This window comes from Daphnia pulex, chromosome 7 (assembly GCF_021134715.1).
Source record: "Daphnia pulex isolate KAP4 chromosome 7, ASM2113471v1".
NCBI lineage: Eukaryota > Metazoa > Arthropoda > Branchiopoda > Diplostraca > Daphniidae > Daphnia > Daphnia pulex.
Window position 1 is genome coordinate 906844 of NC_060023.1, and position 17131 is coordinate 923974.

The 17131-nt window shown below is 39.8% G+C and overlaps 3 protein-coding genes and 4 long non-coding RNA genes across 7 annotated transcripts; 3 read left to right on the forward strand and 4 right to left on the reverse strand.

The window, feature by feature from the left end:
- Positions 1 to 709: 709 nt before the first annotated feature.
- LOC124196981 lies at positions 710 to 1401 on the forward strand. The gene is made up of 2 exons (XR_006875911.1): positions 710 to 982; positions 1073 to 1401. It is a non-coding gene; the product is annotated as an uncharacterized LOC124196981 (long non-coding RNA).
- A 230-nt stretch (positions 1402 to 1631) lies between these two features.
- LOC124196983 lies at positions 1632 to 4334 on the reverse strand. Its single transcript, XR_006875913.1, has 7 exons — positions 4210 to 4334; positions 4034 to 4145; positions 3842 to 3977; positions 3216 to 3314; positions 2956 to 3098; positions 2611 to 2891; positions 1632 to 1824 (listed from the first exon to the last, which is right to left on the reverse strand). It is a non-coding gene; the product is annotated as an uncharacterized LOC124196983 (long non-coding RNA).
- Positions 4335 to 5083: 749 nt separating this feature from the next.
- On the reverse strand, positions 5084 to 6182 carry LOC124196984 (repetitive proline-rich cell wall protein 1-like). Its single transcript, XM_046592240.1, has 3 exons — positions 5999 to 6182; positions 5721 to 5843; positions 5084 to 5647 (listed from the first exon to the last, which is right to left on the reverse strand). The coding sequence occupies exons 1-3, from the start codon at positions 6002 to 6004 to the stop codon at positions 5147 to 5149; spliced, it is 630 nt and encodes a 209-aa protein (XP_046448196.1). The 5' UTR covers positions 6005 to 6182; the 3' UTR covers positions 5084 to 5146.
- A 2224-nt stretch (positions 6183 to 8406) lies between these two features.
- LOC124196985 lies at positions 8407 to 9893 on the reverse strand. Its single transcript, XR_006875914.1, has 3 exons — positions 9221 to 9893; positions 9067 to 9145; positions 8407 to 9001 (listed from the first exon to the last, which is right to left on the reverse strand). It is a non-coding gene; the product is annotated as an uncharacterized LOC124196985 (long non-coding RNA).
- A 117-nt stretch (positions 9894 to 10010) lies between these two features.
- Positions 10011 to 11162, forward strand: LOC124196986 (pupal cuticle protein-like). The gene is made up of 2 exons (XM_046592241.1): positions 10011 to 10152; positions 10220 to 11162. Exons 1-2 carry the CDS (start codon positions 10141 to 10143, stop codon positions 11018 to 11020), a joined length of 813 nt encoding a protein of 270 aa, XP_046448197.1. The 5' UTR covers positions 10011 to 10140; the 3' UTR covers positions 11021 to 11162.
- Positions 11163 to 11339: 177 nt separating this feature from the next.
- LOC124196987 lies at positions 11340 to 13249 on the reverse strand. The gene is made up of 7 exons (XR_006875915.1): positions 12971 to 13249; positions 12821 to 12882; positions 12558 to 12642; positions 12260 to 12479; positions 11908 to 12189; positions 11745 to 11836; positions 11340 to 11680 (listed from the first exon to the last, which is right to left on the reverse strand). It is a non-coding gene; the product is annotated as an uncharacterized LOC124196987 (long non-coding RNA).
- A 549-nt stretch (positions 13250 to 13798) lies between these two features.
- Positions 13799 to 17042, forward strand: LOC124196989 (nuclear valosin-containing protein-like). The gene is made up of 11 exons (XM_046592243.1): positions 13799 to 14182; positions 14250 to 14485; positions 14550 to 14687; positions 14752 to 14886; positions 14948 to 15167; positions 15230 to 15512; positions 15567 to 15849; positions 15921 to 16088; positions 16156 to 16485; positions 16558 to 16803; positions 16863 to 17042. The coding sequence occupies exons 1-11, from the start codon at positions 13981 to 13983 to the stop codon at positions 16899 to 16901; spliced, it is 2280 nt and encodes a 759-aa protein (XP_046448199.1). The 5' UTR covers positions 13799 to 13980; the 3' UTR covers positions 16902 to 17042.
- The last annotated feature ends 89 nt before the right edge of the window (positions 17043 to 17131 follow it).

The following is a 17131-nucleotide window of genomic DNA, read 5'->3' on the forward strand; positions in this document are numbered from 1 at the left end:
TTTTTTTTTAGTTGCCGCTCCATAGCTGGAATCTGGTGAGTATGGAGAAAATCTGTTTCGTGTTTGAACAAGCGACGTTTTCTGCTCCGTGTGTTAATTATTGACGAAATTGACGCCTTCACGCCCAAAAGAGAAACGGCTTAACGAGAGATGGATCGAATGATAGTTGCCCTAACCTGCATTGATGGTATTAACCTTTGTATTTTTCGCCTAAATTTCTTTAATCCCACACAAATTTTATGAATACATATATTAGCAGTCGAGACATAAATATTCAGGTGCTGGTGGTTGTTGCTACCAACAGACCAGACGCCTTAAATCTGTCTTAAGAAGAGTTGGCCGCTTCGACCGAGAAATATCACTTGGAATACCAGACCTCGCTGCAGGAGAGAAGATTCCTCAATCGATCGTGTGCTTTGAATATGGAAGTTCTTGTCTTTGAATAGATCGGAATACGCAGCAGAGGATAGGCGTCCGAGCTGACATGATATCTGTGAATAGGTAAAATAAAGATTTGGCATTCTGTTTTTCACTTCTAACCATAAGTTGACCATATCATTATTTTAGGGCTTTTGAACGGATGGAGTCCATTTATTTTGGTACTTAAGGAATAATTTCGGTAATTTGAATTTAGCAATTTTTTAATAGAAATGAGTTTTTTAGGCAACAGTGCTCTTTTTTTTTTTTTTTTTTGACTTAACGTAATTGGCAACACCTTGCCCAGTTCCAGTTTTGACATTGCCGACCTAAGAGCAAGAGACATTGTTCTCCAGTACTGTTCGAAATCTTTGTAGGCTGATGGCTTCACGGTAATTTCCACCGGCTGCTTCACAAAATCTCCAAGTTTTCTTTATTGATCTTACGTTTCAACACCTGCCCTTGGACCTACACTGACGTTCGCCAGGATTTGATTGCATACTCATGCTGATTGTATTTGACGCCAAGAAAGCTTTAAAGGTTAAAGGAAAGGCTCCTCATCTGTGTAAGTATTCATGTATTTCAATATTGATCTATGTGTGAAGTATTTGTCTATCTTTGTTATTGACATTTTTCTTTGCTTTCTTTATTGCAGGTTTGGCAACTGCCGATCTAAATGGTGCTGTTTTGTTCATTCCTGTCTGAAGATACGTAGCCTGCACTTAATTTTTACAATCAGGTGTGAATTGTTTGTCTATGTTTGAAGGTGAAGGTTTATTTTGAAGTCTGAAGAGTGTTTGAAAATATCTGGTAGTCAGCTATTGACCAAAGATGGGGATTCAATATTATCGATGAACAGATTTAAATTATATAGCAGTTCTAACTTGAGTTGCACTATCTATGTTACCTAAAATTTGTGGCAATTGACCAATTGTATTTAATTTTAAATAAGTGAGTAATGAAATATACAAAATAAAAGTGATACTAGAATTGTGTTTATTGTTCCCACCTCCACCCACAATTCCACCACATTTTACAGTCACATACACATATACATACACGTATACACTTAAGTTAACCCGTTGGCTGCCACGCCATACAACCCGTAGGTTGTACTCTACTACTCTACGCGCCACGTCTGAAGGATCCATGGCCAAGGTGGGACTTGCCATTGCTGACAAGTCCGGGCTGACAAGGGGGAAGTCCCTATGGTGCATTGCCTAACAGGGCCTTTCGGCGCGGCCAATGCTAAGGAGCTAGGGGAGAACAAAGGCGTGGCAGACAACGGGTTAACTAACACAAAACAAACGCAACAATACCAACAATACGATGATCCACGCTGACATTTTAGGGCTGCCGTCAATCTTTTGGTGTTCAATGTTCATCTAGGCAACATCTCTGCATTACCTAAATAAAAGGAGAAAACCGTTACTATTACGCGACATGACAATTGAACGTACAAATAGGTAACAGTGATCAGGTATTTGGCTCAAAACTTTAACAGCTCGCATTATTTAAGGCTTAAACATAGCTGGCAATATTGAGAAATGTAAACAGAACAAAGCTCACTTGCTAGTCTTTTTTAAAAAATCCGGAAGTAAACCGGAAGTAACCACAGCGCCTTAACCATTGAGCTGTCGTCGAAATAAACCACATATTCGTGATCTCCATGAAATTTGGGGTCGATTAGGTGTGATTTAAACGGAATCCAAAATTTGGCCAAAATCGAGAATTTTCCTGAACTATAGTTCAGGAAAATTTTCGAAACCGGAAGTACGAATACGTAAAAAACAAAACATGAACTTTACAACAAATTTGACGAGGATCGCGAATATGCGGTTCTTTCGTACGTCAGATGAATATTTACTAAACTACAGACTGAAATGAGTAAACCGGAAGTAGAAATAAAAAATCAAATATCGAAAATCTAACAAGTGAGCTTTGTTGGGGGAATGGTTACTGTTAGTTATCACTAAATATTTCAACAAAATAACTGCCAATAAATGTTTAAAGAGATGTGCAAAGTAACTGAAATTGACTGTTTTGACAGCTGCACATTTTCAAAAAGCCATCTAGCGTTAGAAAAAAGAAACGTCCAGTAAAACTTTGTTTGCGCGTAAGAAGGGCCTGATTTTGGAAACTATTTAAAAAGACAGAGTTTAACGCAACGAAAATAAGTCAATTGTTGGGTACCTCGTGGTGTTGGTAATCCCGTGGTGTGTGACTGCAGGTGTGTAACAGCGGACGGAAGCGATCACTGGAGTGGTCAAACTGGCCAGTGCTAAGACGAGTTGAGTAGCAGCATGAGAAGCAGTGAAGCTAGATGAGCGTGCGTCACGAAGATATCGATGATGATGCAAAACTTCCATGACTTTTCTGTCCCCGTGCAGGGACCACACAATTCCATCAAAGAAACTGCGTTGTAGATTGAAATCGGCGGCCGACTCGAGATCCGAGGGACGTAACAAATAATGCTGAAAAAAACGAATTTTCGAAATCAAAAGCAAACTTAAACGAATTAAAATTTTTGCGTCTTACTTAAAGATTTTGCAGGAATCAACCACTTCCGGCTGTCCACTCCACAAGAACGGCTTCTGGCGGGAAAAAATGGCACACATGCATCCGCAAGACCAAATGTTGACCGGAGATTATAGTGAGGAACACATCCAGGATTCCAAATCCTAAACACATGTAAAATTCAATGACATTTGATATAAGAATTGAATGGCGATTGATATAAGAAACAAAACAAAGGTCCAAAAGAGCTCGAGACTTGCACCTCATCTACATCTACTCACCAAGTCATGATCATCCCGTCCTCACCGAAAAGCAACCAATACACCACAAACAGCTAAAGCCCCAAACTTCAAAATTGGTGGTAACAATCGACGTCAGTCCTTTGAATTTAAAACAACAACAAAAAAACAATGATAAGTAACAAATAATTGTGTCGAAACTTTAATTTCGGTTATTAATTTCGCCTAAAGCATCGCTTTCTCAGTCACAGGTAAATGGCACGGTATTTATCTCATCATGGGTAGAGCCAAATGAAAAATTTTAATTTGGGCACTTTCACATAACACTTCTAAGCCATTCTAGTTCATAACTTACTTGAAGGGAAAAACAACGGTACAATTGTGCGCAATTGTGCATAAGATCGAAGATTTGAACTGAATAAAAACCGGATCGATTCGTTGTCGATGTTTCTTTTGCTCTTGCTTAGTTTGTAAGGGGAATTGCGTTTATCTGTAACTCGCGTTTGGAAAACCAGAGGCAAAAAAAGGACATGAGGGTAACTAAAGCACAAGTAAGAGATGGGGAAAATTCCAGAAGCCAACAACGATTGGCAAACCAAATGAAGTTGTTGGTCACACAAAACTTTCCACAAAGCTACAACTACTATTGTGTAATCCAGAGACCTTACCTTAACTGGGCTGGTAAGGTGAAGGGTGATTTCTTCTGGGAAATGTTATTCAAGAGGGGCTCCTGCTCCCATTAAGCTGCTGATAAAAATGGAAGAATAAGTTTTTGGTGAAGCAATCAGCATATTTTCTGAAATACTGATTGAAATAATTTAGTTGTATTAAATGTTCTGGAAACAGTGGCAAATTTTTACCTCTTTTAATACAATGTTGCTTTCAAGTGATCAGGAAAAACACCACAGTGCGACAGCAATTCCACTTCACACTGATGCTGAAGCAGACCAAGCAGTTACATAATTCAGAGTCCTACATGTTTCAAGGGGAAATTAAGTAGTGGGTGCAACAACACAGAAAAGTCTGTTTTATTTACCAGTATCTTCTTCTAATGTCTGATTTGTAAAGATTATTTTCATAGCAGGAAGGATCAGGCAGGTGGCAAACAGTTCAGTTCAGTCAGGTGACGAAAACCAGACGTTGTTACCCTGTCAGGTAGTACACATTCTAGAATTTCAAGTAGAAATCAGATATGGGAATAAAAATAAACTTGTCAGGCACTAGAAGCAGTAAAGATAACTTACATTTGATATGGTGTTGAATTTATTCCAAAACATAAGGAAAACTACGAAGAAAGCATCCAGAACTTTCCACAGGACTACAAAACAATGCGATGTTAGCGACATCTTACTTCTATCAAACGGACCATTTTACCCTATCACTTTTTTTTAGGGGGAAAGAGTTCAAAAATTGAAACTTGATTACTTTTTTAAAAAACACGAGCAACTTGAAAAGGTACTGCTTGCTGCAAATTCAGGCAACTCATATGCTACAAAATATTTTATTCACCCTATTACAAAATATTTTCCGACACTTACCAATCAAAATTGTTAAAGCACAAGTTAGAAGAAATGTTTTCATTCGCCCGCTTGCAACAATGTGGTTAGTTTAGTTGTAGTAGATTACTTGGGTTAATTAATAAATTGACCACTTCGGCTTTCGACAGTCACATTACCTAATCCCGGTTATTAAAACAGCTATTGTATGTTCAGCACTAGGAGGTCGAGTTTGGCTAGCTAACCTCTGCGTCTACATTGCAGATTTCTAAGATCATTCGTTAATTACAAACAGAGCAGAATGTTGAGAAATAAAAAGTGAATCTTGATAGTAGTATAAAACTAATTTTCCGTTGAAAGACAATCTTAATCTTTTTTATCGAACATTGCATAAGCTTATTTAAATGACGCGTACACGTTTGAAAACTTTATTAAATAATATTCTCAGAATTAAGATAAAGCAACTGACAATGGGAATTAATATTTAGGGTAAACAGCAGGGGCTTTGTAGGCTGGGGCTTTGTAGGCAGGGGCTTTGTAGGCTGGAGTGGTGTAGGCTGGAGTGGTGTAGGATGGGGCTTTGTAGGCTGGAGTGGTGTAGGCTGGAGTGGTGTAGGATGGAGTGGTGTAGACTGGCTCCTTGTAGGCTGAGGTAGTGTAGGATGGCGCGGTGTAAGCGGGGGCGGTGTAGGCCGGTTGTTTATATTCGGGAGCCTTGTAGGATGGAGCGGAGTAGGAAGCATCAGCTTTAGATTGGGGCTCAGCGTACTCGGGGTACTTGGCTTCGCCTTCGTATTTCACATCAGCGGTGTATCCGTTGGCGTCAGCCTTGTAGGTGACGATCTGGATGCGGCTGTCGGGGAGAACAACGCGGTAAGATCCGCTGACTACGTTGTAGTCAGATTTCTCGTTGTGCTCGAAGTCATTGTAAGATTCTTTATCCTGGACGTCGTATCCGAAGCTGTAGGGTTGAGGGGCCTGAAAATGTGACAATTCAATGGTTGCAAATTAATTTTTGTCATTTGAGTCATTTAATTGAATTAAAACTTACGTATGTCACTTCTTCGTACTTGGGAGTCTCGTACTTGGGAGTCTCGTACTTTGGTGCTTTGTATTCAGCAGCCTTGTAGGTAGTGGCAGCAGCGAAGGCAAATAGGGTAACGAGGATGAAGGACTGTAGTTTACAACAAATGAAAATTATTTTAAGTAATAGAAATCTTAAAGTTTGAGTCTCAACAATAATGGTGAACTAAAGTCTTTCATTGTCAAGAAAGACTTTCTTCTGGTTGTTCAGCTTGTGAAATATGCAATTGTGGTTACGATTTTTACCTTCATGTTGGAGCAGTAGTTGACTTGTTTAAAACAGCTGGATAACTGATACTTTCCAACTCATTCCTCCACGATTTTATACGAAAAAGAGTGACGACCGATGGCAATATGAGGGTGGAGCTGCAGGTAAAAAGAAGGTGAAGGTAAAACCGCAAATTTAGATATCAACATTGGTTAGTATTAGATCGTCGGTGCTGAACGATACATCAATCCAATTTAATTTTTGCATGTCAAAGATTTTATAGAACACAGGTGAAATATTTCCTTAAATAGGTTTTAATGTTTCTAACAGGAAAAGCGTAAGCATAAATACTGAATAGCGCTCTATTTGCAAGAATTAATGTTAGCTTCTAATAGATCATTTCCATTTAACAAATAACAATATTTTGGGATTCGATTTCGTGGAGTTCTGGCAATCAGCAGCATTCTGTGTATCTGAATACACGTCTGAGCCGAGTAAAAAGAAAATCCTGTAAATAGGTCATATAGTTATGACCTGTGAAAATGAGTACGGATCAGCATCAACTAACCGGAGAAATTAGTTCCCCCAAGCCCCAAGGCCCAAAGAAAAACAGACCTGATTATCTTAGCGAAAAGAAACTATTCCGGAATGATGTACTGCACATACAAGAACTTTCAGAATGAAATAACGAAAATATCAACTTTCCCTTTTTCAATTCTTTTTTGCTTGGACAACAATACGAACGATGGCGAGCGTCCTCAAATCTTAAAATAGAAAGGAAATTGAAGGTGACTGCCGTGTACAAGACCACACATATTTGCCAAATTGCTCCTGTCTACAACTTGTCTACCGAAATTGCACGATTCCAACACGATGGGATCTAAATTTAAAAAAAAAGACTACATCGAAGATATTTCTAAATGGCAAAGACTTGAACTCTATGGCATAATCGTAAGGGGAAACATCAATAAATCCAGTTAAAATTTCAACTGAAAGAAGGAAACAAATTGATATTGAACACACCAAGTTCCAATACCACAAAAATGTGCTGAACCATTTAGACACTGAAGACGCTTCCTCGCACCCAATTTTTTCTTACATATTACTTCAAAGTGCAACACCGTTACCGTTGCATGTAGGGTGTGTTCCAATTGATGCACTTATACCGATGGTGAAAAAATAAAAAAATCCGGATAAGAGACGGGTGTAAAAGCGATGATTGATCTATCTCTGACAGGTTTCTCTTTCGCATTGAGTCGACAACTAGCAGCTGAAATGTTCTCTTGTCTCCCATTTAGTTGGACTCGACCTTCTATTGAGTTACTGGCGTTGCCTTTTACTTAAAAAACATTCTTTCAGCCCCCAAAAACGCGAATAACATTATCACAAACAAGAGAGAGAGCAGAAGAGATACCTAGAATACAGATTGTTTTGCTGAGTCTGCCTTTTTGATAAATAGCAGGACAATTCTCCCACTCTTGACTCAGTCATTAGATCACTGGGAAGATAGTAGGTCGCTGGGAAAATATTGAATAATTAAACTCTCAGAATAACCCAAAAAATTACAACTATAGTTTTTAATCTAAACGTACAAGGTACAACGTCCAAGTTCGCATTTGCTAAGTATCGACTTACAAATAAATAGCTGTTAATTCTAGTAAAAATTACTACGGAGTGCACTTCCGCAGAAAGTGCAATGCAGTTTGAAATAAAAGAAATAATAAAATATTATACTCATCTCAAATTCAACTTTAACGGAATGGCGGATTTAACCTCCGTTTCGTCGGTCAGTTTTACTAATAAGGTACACTGCTCCCTCGGTCTGCATTTCCACGATGAAATTAATTCTTTGCCTAATTAATGAAAACTGAATAGATCACACACAAACTACTGCATTTGTAATTAGTAGCAAACGCAAGTTTTAATCCTCCCTTCTAGGAACCTCCATTTCTTGTTAAGCCAGTTTTTTTAGATGGACCTGTTAAAAAATACAACGAGAACTTTATTGCTTCAAACTAAAACTTAAAAAAAATGGTCAGTTACTTCTTTAAGTAAAGAAAATATTTTTCAGAATACGGAAGAAGTACTTATAAAAATGTGATGCAGAAAATGCCTTTAGTGGGGAACTAGGCTTCACATTCTAAAATCTGCATTAAGAAAGGTGACAATTTTCATTAGTACTGATTCCTATTGTTTAGCCAATCCCATTTTACATTCTTTTTCAAAAGAATTAAGTGTAATTTGGCACGAGTCTATCTCTATTGCGTATAAGTTGCGACATTAGGGATAAAAGGTGTAAGGACAATGTCCCCGTGAATACATTCACCCTCACATGAGTGTACACGAGGACACAGTGAAAAGGAAACTACGGAATGGTTAAGAATCTCCGTCGTGGCGTTAATGACATTTAAGGGAAAAAGAAAGAAAGCTATGGTCGTTTGGCTTATTGCTAGCTCTACCTATCTAGCGTGAACTTAAGTGAACTAGCCTCAATGGAGAGGACATTGGGAATCCCTCGAGAATCCCAGATGAATACGATACACTTGCAATTTCAGTCCCTTCGCCTAGATTACCAAGGTTTTAGTTTGGAACAGAATCTAATTTCAGAGTATGCAATCGCGAGGACTAATACTAAACAACCTTATTCACTAAACCGACTTACTGCAGGCATCCGATCCCGTTAGAGCACAGGGAAGTTTGGGGGTTCCTTGTAGATAGTCTCCTTGAAGTTTATGCGTCCGAATATTTTCACCATCAGGTGGCCGACTGGTCGGGAATCGGAAGGAGGAAAACGTAAGAGCCATAACTCCACGGCAGAGTAATTAACAATTTTCAAGCGAGAAAATGTCGGCACGATAGCTGAAACTATCAAGTCGTTTTGCTGCAAGCAAACAAACACGTCATTAGTCATCAAGTAGTGAGAATAGTAACCAATAGTAACACCGTAATTATTACCCACATTATCAAAAAGGTAGCTGAAAAAGTCCTCTTCCATTTTGGGTGGGTTCCAGCAGGTTTCAGTCACTCTAACATGTTCGTACCTGGTAATTCCAAACAGTCAAACAAATTTTACTTTTTTTCCAATTAAAACTTATTTGATTATTACGTGAAATTAAACCGGGCTGTCAAATAATCGATAAGAACAACGCCTTTGACCGGTCCTGATAGTTCCCCTACCAGCGAGGCTGGCATCATTACCATGGATCAGAATTAAGATTCGTTCAAGATCATTTTGATTCAAACTGTAAAATAAGTATTACCCAGATGATGCGGAGATGTTGGCCTTTGAGAAAATTAGGAGACTGGTATAAACCGTGGAAGGAAGCCGTTGAAAAAAATCAATGCTCAAAAACTGAAACCAGCTATCAGAATCCACAAATCGAAAGACATTCCTGGAGGCCTTTGGTCGATTACCACGATAAGAAGCCAACTAATTTTGGTCAGCAATCGTAGTTTAGAACCCTCAAATGGCTTAAAAAGTTTATCAAGCCATAAACAAATCTCGGAAAGGAGAGTAGACTCGATCATTTTGTTTTCTTAGAATCTGCCCGATTACTGCACACTCGTATAGCCGTACGACATGACAATGCAATGGCATGGCATGCAAAATACAATAAATTAAAGAATAAATTAAATGAGTACGCAAACTGACGGAGGTCTCTGTCAATCTTTTCTGAAAGGCAGAATAATTGATTAGTAAATGCTTTGATTCTCACGAAAATGTCATCCAATTTTTTACTTTCACTTTAAATGGATAATTGATTGAAAGGAAATTTGGTCATTCCTAAGTTTGGATAACCGAGGCCATCACTCACAGTTTGTTAGTTTTAGGTTTGGATTGTCTGAATTCTAACCATATTTTTGGCAATGTCAATTCAAGTTCGCATAGAATAAAACCACACCCTGACACAATAGCAGTATCAGCCGGATCCATGGATAATGGAGAGAGAGAGATAGAAGGAAGAACAGGTTTCATAGCCCAAAAGGATAATCAAATCTAGTAGATGCGGAAGAAGCAAACAATGTTTCCTTTCATTTTTTTCAACAGTAAAGACCTTGCTGGCGGCGCAATCGTCAGCAACTGAAAATCAGCTGTGGTATATAAAGGCCCTGGTATCTCTTAGATTTCGTTAATTCCACTTCGAATTCCACCAGCTCCCAATCTCTTAAGCGAATCGACATGAAGATCTACGTAAGTTTTCAACTTCTTCTCTTAAAAATAATTTCAATCGACTCACCATTTGAATTTTTCGTATCAGATTCTCGCAGTGCTTTTGGGTGTGGTTTGCTTTGCATCCGCTCAGCAGAACCCAAGTGGATGGAACTACAATCCTTACCTCTACTTCCCTTACTCCGCTCTCAGCCCACCAGCACAGGAGACGGCGGAAGTAGCCGCCGCAAGGGCTTCTCACATGGCCGCTCACGCTGCTGCCGCTCGTGGACGACGATCGATTCCCGACAGTCCCGAAGTCTGGGCCGCTAAAGTCGAACATTACCGCGCCTACGCTGCCGCCGCCGCTGCCAACGGAGTTGTTACTTCTCTTCCAACTCTTTACACCAACGAAGTTGCTGCTGCTCGTGCCGCTCACTTTGCTGCTCACGCCGCTGCCGCTGCCCGCGGTAAACGATCCATCGCAGATGCCCCCGATGTGGCCGCTGCCAAACTCGAACATGTCCGCGCTCACGCCGCCGCTGCCGCCGCTAATGGAGTCGTTTCCAGCCTTCGCCATTTGGAACCCGTTGCCGTTTGGGGACCCCCACAGCCCGTCCAGGACACTCCCGAAGTCACTGCTGCCCGTGCTGCCCATATGGCCGCTCTAGCTGCCGCTCGTGGTAAACGATCCGTTCAAGACACTCCCGAAGTGATGGCCGCCACCATCGAGCATTACCGCGCCTACAACGCCGCCGCAACCGCCAACGGATTTCCCATGACTTTACTCCCGGCCCGTTATGCCAACATGCCGTTCGGTATGCCCCAACCCGTTCAGGAAACGGCCGAGGTCGCCGCTGCCCGTCGCGCTCACATGGCCGCTCTCGCTCACGCCACTGCCCGAGGTTAAATCAACATCACAGATCTGAAACATGTCTATAGATGGCTGTGCCAGCTATCAGTCGCAATGTACACACCTGAATTATCTTCTCAATACTACCGATTCATTTCGAAATTGAACAAAAATAAACCGAACGCTTCTTTTCATAAAATGGACGTTGATGTCTTCTTAGGGGAATTCGGTAAACGAACTGTTTTAACTTAAAAAAAACTCATACGAGGCGCTGAGTACTAAGTTAAGCAGAATCTCATAAATTACAAAAGCAGAGCACTGCCATTAACACAACACTTTTAAATTTCTCTTTACTGCAGCGACATGACGAACGCGCTAGTTTGTGGGCATTTCATTTGTCATACCAACTGCTCTCCATAAACAAATTGAAATTAAAATGCATGCTTATAAAATTTCAATGATCACCAAAGTCCAGTGTTTTTCAAAATAACCCCCAAAACAGTTAATGGTAATGAGATAAATAATAGTAATCAGTAAGTCTTACCGCAGTTTCCATGACTGATATCGGCTCCGATGGTTTTTACTATATGGGTGTCTCGATTCTCCTTGTCTATAAGAAAGACGTGGCTGAACAGGAGACGAAATTTAATATCATCAAATTACTAGGTTGGGAGTGTAGCAGCTTGAATAATTTCTTACTGATAGTTTGGGCAACTTCTATCAAGTATACATAAAAAGTCAGCATCACCTAATGGCGGAATTTTTACATTTGTTACTTCACCTGTTTTTGAGCGAAGAGACTGTTGACAAAATTCACAGATGTAGGGGTCACTCCGATGTTCAGTTCGATGGCAGTCGCTTTGTTCCTCGACCCTTCGTATTAGAAAGAATGACTGTGTAGATTGGAGAAAAGAAAAATCTTCAAACCCTTGAATTTGGCTTACAGTTCAAAAGCAGTACATTGCCACCAGATGCCGTTCCCTTTCATTCCCGACACTGTCGGTTCTAACCCCACTTTGTCGGGATAATGTGAAAGAAAGTTATCACTTTACTCAATTCTCTGACGTCTCACGTGAAGTAGGGCTTCCAGGCGATCCAGAACAACGGTAAAATTGTACACTACCATAAGAATATCCATAAAGTTCATTGGAGAAATCGCACGCTAGATCGACGGTGATAATCTTCTTTTTCAAAGAGTTTTGTTGGGCTATCGTAACCATTCTGTCCTGCATGCAACAAAAAATTTAATTAAAACGGGAAAACGCGATGCTCAAGTAGTAAAACGGATCTACTAACTAGTTGGGATAATCATTCTCTGACATTCCGTGGTCCATTTAGCCGGAGTCGAACGATGGTTACGTCTAGAAAGGTGTAGAGATTTTGCAAGTGGTGGCAAGTAGCAAGAAAAGAGGTTGTTTCGAGCGCCTAGATGAGATCATGGGGTTCGGTTGAATTTTCTCTCCTTCATGGCCAACTTTAACTGGAATATGAAATACTACCATCATAAAAATTTCTGCTACAGAAAAATGAAAACCAAAGTAAATTATTTTTAGATAGAAATGACTGAAACAATAGAGAAAAGAGATACCACTACCAGTTCCACAAATGATGACATAAAAAAGTAAAGTTGATTTCGTGCAAGTCAAAGAGCCCTGGCTGCAAAAATCTGTTGGTTAATTCTACCAATTAAGCAAACCCACATTTTTTAAATTCTTTTATACAACTAAGTACGCAAATTTTTCATGAACTGATCAATTACATTACTTAGTTCAGTTATTAAACAAGTACAACATCAAATCAGCTACTATTCATATTCTCGACAGCAACAACTGTTTACCTTTCTCTTTGAATGATTACCTTCTTCACGGGATTCAAAAATTTATGTTCTGTGATTCATGTCATATTAAGCAATGCTGAACCTTACAAAAGAACATGATGTTAATCAGGGACTCAGGGAGCACTATCACCACTGCAAAAACATATCGAGTTTGTTCAGCTATCATTTACCTGCACATGGGCATGGTGAAATGAATCAATCCAGTCTTATGGTTAACTACATTCTATAACAGTAAGTAAAAGTTCAATCAATTTCGTTAATTTTCAAGGAAATCATAAAAAGACAGCAATTTGGAAAGTCTGCAGAACACTGATAAAATACGACTACTAAGCAATTAAACAGGAAAGTTTACATTTCACTGTTCTACACCTTATTGAGTCTCTCATCTGTTATTAAGTGTTAACTACCCTTCAAGTCTAAACATATTGGATCGGGAAATAACTTACATATACGGCTAGAATGACAGTACGACACCCCCATGAGGTGATGACTGACGATTTGACAAAGACAAAAGACAATGTTTCTGTATTCTGTTACATAGAGATGCAGCAAAAATTCAAGCGGGAAACCGGAAGCAAAGCAACCCCGCCCACAGCATACACCGCTGTAGGAGTGTAGGCTGTACTCATCCGACACGGGGAGGGGGGGGACAAAAACTAAAGAAATATTATGTAAATATTATTAATTAAATTTTTTTATTGATTAGTTTTCATCAATATGTTTCATTCAAAAATTAAAATTCAAAAATTTACGGAAAAAATTATAGCATCTAATTGCGACCGCTAGATGGACAGAGAAGAACCAAAAAAAGAAGAAAAAGGAAATAATGAGGAAAAAGATGTTGGCTTGATATTTTTATATCTTGTTATAATTATTTATTATAGGAGCCTAAGAGATTTTGTTTATTAAGGGGATTTAATATCGTAAATTCAAATTGTAAAAAAGTTTGCTACACGGCATCTAGTAACTGCGATTGCAAACTAAAAATGACTTTTCAGCGTCGTCTGCAACTACACACACGTGTATCTGTATCTAGATCGTCCAGTGTTTAAGATCGATTAGATCGGCGTTTGTTCAGTGCTTCAGTGCTTACTTTTCAGTTATTTAATTGGCTTGCTCTTGAAAAAATTCTTAATCAAGAAAAGGTTTGTTAGTCCATTATCTCATAAATTGACTGAAGATGTCAGGTGGTGCTGGGAGGAACAATAGACCAGCCTCTTATTACGTTGATCGGGCCCTTATTCCCAGAGTCCAACGTTACTTAAAAGAAAACAGTCATAGAACTTATATAGATATAGAAGAAATGGCTGATGTACTACAAAGGCAATACACTGACTACGGACGGAAGAAGAAAATTCCTTTTCGAAACTCTGTCAAGCAAGGTTTGTAACTTATCTCAATGAGAAGTAAAGCAGTTATTCAATGCAATCTATTGATAATCTTTTTCAGCATATGAAGACATTAAAATAACCCTGGAAGCCAAGGATGATGGCAGTGATTCAGATCCTTATGAAACCGCTAGAATAGCTGAAACCCCTGAGAGAAATGATACTGCCAATGAATCCCTGCGAAGTATGTACTCCAGTAACCGTACAGCAGACGATTCTAAAATTGATGACATAATGGTGATTGATGTGCTCGGTGAACAAGAAATGGCACCACCACAAAGCACACCAATCAAAAAAGTAAAAACAGCTTTATCCTTAAAATTAGTCAAGTACTCCTTGTAATTTTACTTTTGTATTGCAGAAAGTTGTTGTAAAGAGAAAGAAGGTTGATCCAGAAGCCCCTGGTGAAACCAAGAAAAAGTCCAAAACTGTTGTGTTCCAATCTGTTATCTCTACCACAAAATTCTCCGAAGTTGGCGGCAACGAAAAGTCCCTAAAAGTAACAGTTTTCTTAATGAATTAAATTAAGGGGGTGTCATTAACAATTTGAAATTCGTCTCTAGGAAGTGCGCAAGCTTATTCTTCACATGAAGCATCCAGAAGTTTACCAACATTTAGGAATGTCACCACCAAGAGGATTTCTTCTTCACGGTCCGCCGGGCTGCGGTAAAACGTTGTTGGCTCATGCTATCGCCGGTGTAAGTCTATATTTTATTGACTTTACACCATCCTTCACGTTTATAACCTTTTACATTGTAGGAACTAGAAATCCCTTTTTTCAAAGTTGCCGCTCCTGAGCTAGTTTCTGGTGTATCTGGTGAATCCGAAGAGCAAATCCGTTTCCTGTTTGAACAAGCGACGTCTTCTGCTCCGTGTATAATATTTATTGACGAAATTGACGCCATCACGCCAAAAAGAGAAACAGCTCAACGAGAGATGGAACGAAGGATTGTTGCCCAGCTTCTCACCTGCATGGATGGTAATAACCTTTGTATTTTTCACTTAAATTTCTGTAATACCATATCAATTTTATGAGTATAGATCTTAGCAGTCGAGACAGAAATATTCCAGTTTTGGTGATTGGTGCTACCAACAGACCTGACGCATTAGATCCTGCCTTAAGAAGAGCTGGTCGCTTCGACCGAGAAATATCTCTTGGAATACCAGACCTCGCCGCAAGAGAGAAGATTCTCAAAGTGGTCTGCAAGAACCTTAGTCTAGCTTTGGATATGGACTTTAAGTTCTTGGCTTTGAACACACCGGGATACGTAGGAGCGGATATGCTTGCCTTGGCTTCCGAGGCTGGCATGATAGCTGTGAATAGGTACAAGGAAGATTTGGTATTCTGTTTTTCACTTCTCACCGGTTAATTATCTAGAGCTTTCGGGCGGATGGAGTCCATATATTTGGCTACTGCAGAAGCCAGCCCGACACCAGAGACAACGACAGAAGAGAAATCATGGCTGTGGCTTTGCCAACAGCCGGAATTTGGAGCTGAGCAGCTTCAAGGCATTTCAATCACACTTGATGATTTTATCGCTGCTCTTAAGTGTGTTCAGCCTTCTGCTCAGCGTGAAGGATTCGCTACCGTCCCAGATGTTACTTGGGAAAATGTGGGGGCTCTTTCACACGTCCGTCAAGAACTCCACTTGGCTATTTTGGTCAGTTTTTAAATATTTTTGGTTTTTATTTAGATGAATTTCTGTGTATACAGTTTTTTAATGGTACGTAGGCTCCAATTCGCTACGAGCAACATTACGAAGCTTTAGGACTCTCTAGTCCTTCAGGTGTTTTGCTTTGTGGCCCACCTGGTTGCGGCAAAACTTTGTTGGCAAAAGCCATCGCTAACGAGGCTGGAATCAACTTCATTTCGGTCAAAGGCCCAGAATTACTCAACATGGTAAATTAACAATCTATTTTTGTTCCATAGTAAATTTTAATTACACTTTTTCATTTGATATCCAAAGTACGTAGGAGAATCTGAACGAGCCGTCCGACAATGTTTTCAACGCGCCCGGAGTTCTGTTCCGTGTGTCATCTTCTTTGACGAGCTCGACGCTCTTTGCCCAAGACGTTCTGAGCACGGCCATGAGGGTGGTGCCAGTCGCGTTGTTAATCAGCTGTTGACTGAGATGGACGGAATCGAATCCCGTCGAGGGGTTTTTCTCATGGCTGCCACCAATCGGCCTGATATCATCGATCCAGCCGTCCTTCGACCTGGAAGACTTGACAAAATTCTCCACGTTGGATTCCCAACAGCCGAAGATCGGGTCGACATTCTCAGAGCTCTCACCAAGGTCTGGCTGGGAAATTATTTATCTTCATTCAATGGATTCTCAATAATTAACTGCCAATTGTTTTCTAAACAGAATGGTACGAAGCCAAGTCTAGCCGCCGATGCAAACTTGATCGATATTGGTCTAGATCCGAGATTGGACGGTTATACAGGAGCTGATCTCTCCTCGTTGGTCAAGGAATCTGCCACCCAGGCCTTGCAAGAATTTGTTTTTGGTCGTGGTGAGGCTGGGATCGATGTGGAGTTGGGTAATGTCTGCGTTCATCTGCGTCACTTTCAGGCTGCCATCACTAAGATTCGTCCTTCAGTTAACGAAAAGGTAAGTTGTTTATGCTACAGTTGTAATAAGAATTTATTTGAACTATTTCTTTTCTGCAGGATCGCAAACATTATGCAGGGATGTCCAATCGGTTGTGATTCTGTCAAGCTCACTATGACGACGAACAATTTGGGATGGAATTTCATATGTTAACTGATAACTTGTATCTTCCCTGTGTTATTTGACCTTGCACATTGCCGTGTTTTGACTGCGTGTCATTAAAATGGTTTCTAATTTTACATTTGTTTTTCCTTCATGCAAAATGAGTGACCTTTCCAAAACGACAAGGCATGAATATTCGGAATATTTGGCTCAAGTAATTCCATTT

Coding starts and splice junctions, on each gene's coding strand:
- LOC124196984 (XM_046592240.1), bottom strand. Junction 5,648..5,720: donor AGTACGAAGAAGTGACATAC/GTAAGTTTTAAT, acceptor TCACATTTTCAG/GCCCCTCAACCCTACAGCTT.
- LOC124196989 (XM_046592243.1), top strand. CDS start 13,981: ATGTCAGGTGGTGCTGGGAGGAACAATAGACCAGCCTCTTATTACGTT. Junction 14,183..14,249: donor TCGAAACTCTGTCAAGCAAG/GTTTGTAACTTA, acceptor AATCTTTTTCAG/CATATGAAGACATTAAAATA. Junction 14,887..14,947: donor TGGCTCATGCTATCGCCGGT/GTAAGTCTATAT, acceptor TTTACATTGTAG/GAACTAGAAATCCCTTTTTT.